Raw genomic sequence first — 6,000 nt, forward strand, 5'->3', positions numbered from 1 at the left:
CCTCTCTCACCCCTCTCTCTCTCTCTATTCCTCCCCCCCTCTCTCTCTCCCTCCCTCTCGTGAGATCTTATGAGATTTTAGGGGTTCATGCTGGGACTTGAAGTCCTTCAATTTTGGAGGGAGTCACATTCATTAAAAAGGAAGGAGTGGGGCAAATTTACATAAGATGGGGAAGGGGGGGCGCCCAATTTTAGTCTTGCCTAGGGCAGCACAAAACCAAAATACACCACTGGTACCTGTTCCTGATCATGTATAGACGCCAAGGGAGATAAGGAGAATTAGAACCTCTAGGCTGCTCTTATCTGGATGCAACTTCACGGAAAAAAAGTCGAATATTTTCCATTTTGATCTGTGATTGAGGAATGTGCTGGATTAAACAACTGGAAAATTGTATTAAAGCAAAGGATACAGACCAGTATTTAAAACAAAAAAATATGCAAAAAGAAAAACAAAGAAAATCAGCTTTTCTTTGACCGTGATTACCTAACAAGGAAGTTTTTCCTAAACCTTTGCGTTTTCTTAACTATATATCAGTTGCATGCCCCTAAGTACTCATGCACACGGGCACAGTCCTACTTACATTGTAAGCAACATGGGGTATTTTGGTGTCTGGGAGCCCTTGGGGCTGCATACAGCCGCCCATATACATGGATGGTTGTAGGTGGCCATAGACCAGGGGTACTAAATTAAAATTCAGGGAGGTTAGATCAGTAACATTTTTCTTCCAGCAGAGGTCTGAATCGCGTATGTTTGTGCGATTACTGAAGTCCTTCACATCACAGCCCCCCTCCTTTATTTCATGATCCTGTTCTTACATCAGTTTCCATAGTCCCCCTGTACATCACAATCCCCTCTTCACATGAGATTCCCCTGCACACCAGTGTTTTGAATTCCTCTTCACAGCATTGTCCTCTGCCCCTAACTCCACATCTCAGCTCCCTGTAGCTCTGCCCCTCCTTTACGTCACAGACCCCCCCCCCCCCGCAGCTCTGGCCCCCCTCCTTCACATCACAGCACTGCCCCCCTTCCTACCTTACTTGGGTACACAGCAGGCATCACTAAATGGCGGACCGAGGTCCGGATATGGACCGAGTCACTGTGCCATCTGGACCTCTGAAACACCACCATTGAGGAGGTGGTTCTTTCTCCCTGCCTCCACTGCTGTCACTATCACAGCAGAGAGTGGGAGGCAGAACAGTTTCGCACACACAGTGGGAGGCACAGCAGCACTAGATGGAGGGTGGGAGCTCGCAAAGTTAACTTTTTTATTTTAACAATGTGATAATTGGTTGCGTGGACCGCCCTGCATCCTAGCAGCAACCCATCACCTGCTTGTCAATATCAATATGAAAAGGTAATTCCAGCAGCTCCCGGCCTCCATCTAGTGCTGCTGTGCCTCCCACTGTGTGTGCGAAACTGTTCTGCCTCCAACTCTCTGCTGTGATAGTGACAGCAGGGGAGACAGAGAAAGAGAACCATCTCCTCAATGGTGGTGTTTCATAGGTCCGGATGGGACAGTGACTCGGTCCATATCCAGACCTCGGTCCGCCATTTAGTGATGCCTGCTGAAGACTGTCTGTGTTCAGGGACTTATGTCTGTGTGCATGCACTACTTTATGCAAGTAGCAGTGCTTACCTCCGTGCAGCTGCTTTCAAGCATTCATGTCTGTGGGTGGCTGTATGCACCACCAGGGGCTCCTGGGCATCAAAATAAGACAGTTTGTTTACACTGTAAGGGGGAATGCCCCTGTGTGCAATAACAGTCATGCAGCAATAGATTTAGGTAATGAAAGATAGGAACCAAAAATGTCTGTTGGTTAAAGGAAAGGCATGCACTGTACAGTTATAAGCAGCAAAACACAATTAAGAAAATTAAATTGAACAAAATTTACTATTTACTATTCATCATTCATATCATACAAAATCATGTGTCATTGTCTCCCTCTAATTAATAGTTTACAATGGTCAATGCAGCACTTTGACACACAGAGAAGTCCATACACAGTCCATGATGTGAAATGATTCTAGATTAGACTAGTCCTTATAGTGTTGCATGACTTGAAAAATCCAGTGCTGACGCATTTCACAGCCAAGACAACATCAAATGATAAAGATACCATTCTTATTTTTCACGCACATATGCAGTTTAAGAGCCGGTTCACACTGAGGCGATCCGACTTCGGGGGGCGACCTGTGAAGTCGCGTGCACCGCTGTGCACCGCGACTTCGGCGCGACTTGCAGGGACTTCACATAATGGAAGTCTATGCAAGTCACTCCCAGGTCGCCCCGAAGTAGTACAGGACCCTTTTTCTAAGTCGGAGCGACTTGTGTCACTCCTATTAGAACGGGTCCTGTACTACTCAATGGACCGCGACCTCTGAATGGGCTCTTAATGACATATTTACACTGAGTCTTACCACATTAATAAAAACATAGAATAACATCAGGCATATTCAGCGCTCCAAATCACCACCAAGGTGATTTGTAATTTTGATTGAAATTTTTTGCTGCTTTTTTGGATGCATGTATATGGGATGTGGCACCATATTTGTGCCCCTAAGATATGGTTGTTTCTGCCTTAAAGATTTAGGTAATACTTTAAGAGATACCTAAAGTAGAACTAGCTGCAAAACTTATTTCTTTTTCTTCATTTTGGATAGAGAAAGGGAGGGTTATAACCCCTGTCCGTTTTTTGGCTATATACTGTATGTCCCATTGGGGAGATTTCCCTTCAGTTCCTGGCCATAACCAAAAGAGGAAGTGATCGCAATCCCTCCAAAATAAGGGAATCCCTGGTTGTCACCAGAAGTAGTGTCTCCATTGGAAGATTTTCCCACTCTTATTGTTTTGGGGACAACCCAAAATTTGGGATTTTCTTTTACTTTCTTTTGTATTGATAACTTTAAACAGGGCAAATAGAGAGGATGAATCTCCCTTACGGGGGCACAGACAGCAAAAAAAACCTGACATGTTCTAGTCCAGTGATGGCGAACCTTGGCACCCCAGATGTTTTGGAACTACATTTCCATTGATTCTCAACTACACTGCAGACTGCATGAGCATTATGGAAAATGTAGTTTCAAAACATCTGGGGTGCCAAGGTTCGCCATCACTGTATAGTCCCGCTCCACTCTATCCAAAATTAAAAAAAAAAAAAAAAAGTTGCCTTCAGTTATACTTCAACTTTGTCCATCCTCAAACTACGGCCCTCAAGCTGTTGCGGAACTACACATCCCATGAGGCATTATAAAACTCTGACATTCACAGGCATGACTAGGCATGATGAGAATTGTAGTTCCTGAACAACTGGAGGGCCATAGTTTGAAGACCCCTGGTCTATATGAAAAGACCACCCAAGACCCACTGACACTCACCTATCTAGTGATTCCCCTTCCAGTCCTTCCTACTTCACAGCTGGCACCAAAATGCCCAGTGTTGGAGCCTAGAGCAGGGGGTCTTCAAACTATGGCCCTCCAGTTGTTCAGGAACTACAATTGCCATCATGCCTAGTCATAGCTGTGAATTTCAGAGTTTTACAATGCCTCATGGGATGTGTAGTTCTGCAACAGCTGGAGGGCCGTAGTTTGAGGATCCCTGGCCTAGAGGGATCAGTGGTTCCACTCCCTCCACCATGTGACAGTGCTCAGACCTAGTGATTTGCTGATAGAGCTGTCACATGGAATGAGGTCACATGTTCCCCCATACCTGAAGGTACCAGGTATTTTTTGCTGGCTGTGGTAGAGTAGGGAGATGAGGAATTGATGGAGAGTCAAGTATTATTGTTTTGGGGGCATAAGAAAGTATCAATTTGGTCAAAATGCACCATCTGCTCCTGATCAACAAGATTTTAATAAATCCATTGACCTCTACATGTTAAATGCTGTTGTTGCTCTTAATTGACTTTTATTTTCCAAATTGCCATAGGAGCCGACTGACGAAAGCTGCGCCGAGGAGGAGAAGCGCATTCAGTGGGCTGACGGCTTTGTCTTAGTGTACAGCATTTGTGACCGGGCCAGTTTTAACATTATCTGCCAGACTATCCAACTCATCAAAGCCTCCAAAGACTGCTTAGGACCAGAGAAACTGCCCATAGTCATTGTGGGTAATAAGCGCGATCTGCATCACCTTCGGACTGTCTCCAGCGAAGAAGGGAGGCTTTTGGCTTTGTCTATGGACTGTGAATTCTATGAGGTTTCAGCAGCCGAGGCCTACCACGGCGTTCTTATGGTTTTCCATGGCTTGGTGGACAAAATTAAGGAGTCCAAGCTGGTGACCAAGAAGGGGACGGGAATACGAGGCATTGTGAAGAGCATGTCCGCAGTGTTTGCCAGGAGGAGAACGGACTCTCTGTAATACCTGAAATGCTTGGCAGACGATGACACATGACATGACTTCAACATCTGCAACAGTTCTGGTTTACATTCTAGCCGTCTGACTTGGTGGAACCGCCATGTACAGGCATACCCCACTTTTAAGTACACAATGGGACCAGAGCATGTATGTAAAACGAAAATGTACTTAAAGTGAAGCAATACCTTTTTTCATTTCTCAATGCATGTAAATACACTAACTCCATAGGAAATCTTGGTCAGCTTGACATGGCACTGCTCCCAAACCATAAGTGACAAGGACACCAAGCTTGGGGAGCATGTTAAGGGGACCAAGGACTATGACATGGTAGATTACCTAGGCAAGCTGGCCGGCCACAAATAGGATATGTTGTAGTCCTGGGTCCCCTCTCGGTGCTCCTTAGGTTTGGTATCTCTGTCACTTATGGTTTGGGAGCAGTGCCATGTCAAGCTGACCAAGATTTCCCATAGATGCCAATGTTAAAAACCGGGAGTAGTGCCATGCCAAGCTGACCAGGCTGTGTCCGTACTCGCGAGTGTACTTAAAACGGGTTATGCCATGTATTTAGAAACTGCCTATGTGAAGTTTTTTTGTTGCTCTTCTAACACATGAACTAAATGGTTTACTTAACAGCTTCTAAAGTTGTCGCAGCAACTTAGAAAATGAGGAGTGAAATTAAAAATAACCCCAGCTTATCACCGTGACTGCTGCTTTTGTGTGATAAGCTTCGCCACACATTAGGAAGATCTAAAGAGTCTCCAGCTTTCATCTGTTCATTATCTCCTATCAGACATGTCCGCTCTTGTTGCTGCGTTCTTTCTGCTTTGCATTCTATCTGGAACTTTTGGCTTCATCATGTGGCAGATCTGCACAGTAGTGAAAGGAAAGAGTCTATCAGTGATTTACCATTGCTTATTGGAATGAATATAGACATATTACTGTCCTGGCATTGTTTAGGTGCTCTTTTGTGTTTTCACAAGCTCCTCCGTTGTGTGCACTGGGAGGAATGCATTTTTATGAGGGTCATGGAATGTGTGTAGCCGACATTCCATGCTGGGACAATACAGAAGCACCTCATTGCTAATTGCAGAAATCACAATAAACAGATCTCTGTGCTCACTGCGGTTAAGCCATAAAATGAAGTAGTTCATCAAAATCCGGGAATGTTGGGTGTAAGGAGCACATACAAGAGGACTTCTGATCTTCCCGTCGAAAATGTTCAGATCTGTGATTTTTTTAGCCAATTGTAATGCATGCTGGATGAAGTCTTATAGACTTAAAGGGTTTGTTAACCACTTAAGCCCCGGAAGATTTTACCCCTTTCCTGACCAGGCCCTATTTTGCGATTCGGCACTGCGTGACTTTAACAGACAAATGCGCGGTTGTGCGACGCTGTACCCAAATGAAATTGACGTCCTTTTTTTCCCACAAACAGAGCTTTTTTCTTGGGTGGTATTTGATCACCTGTGCGATTTTTTGATCATGCGCTATAAACAAAAAAAGAGCGAAAATTTTGCAAAAATAACAATATTTTTCACATTTTCTTATATGAAATTCCCCCCCAAAAAATGTAAAAATCAAAATTTTTTAACATTTTAGGCCAATTTGTTTTCTGCTACATATGTTTGGCAAAAAAAATCGCAATAAGC

At 44.3% G+C, this 6,000-nt stretch overlaps 1 protein-coding gene across 1 annotated transcript in view; it reads left to right on the plus strand.

Moving 5' to 3' along the window:
• The window catches only part of LOC309555225 (ras-related and estrogen-regulated growth inhibitor-like protein), a 38,563-nt gene extending 34,114 nt beyond the window's left edge, over positions 1-4,449 (plus strand). Inside the window, exon 4 of the mRNA XM_082257115.1 lies at positions 3,926-4,449. Within this exon, the coding sequence (XP_082113241.1) occupies positions 3,926-4,354 (429 nt within the window). The 3' untranslated portion in view covers positions 4,355-4,449. The remainder of the gene's footprint in view (positions 1-3,925) is intronic.
• Positions 4,450-6,000: the final 1,551 nt, after the last annotated feature.

This window comes from Pelophylax lessonae, assembly GCF_965119305.1.
Source record: "Pelophylax lessonae genome assembly, chromosome: 4".
NCBI classification, from domain to species: domain Eukaryota; kingdom Metazoa; phylum Chordata; class Amphibia; order Anura; family Ranidae; genus Pelophylax; species Pelophylax lessonae.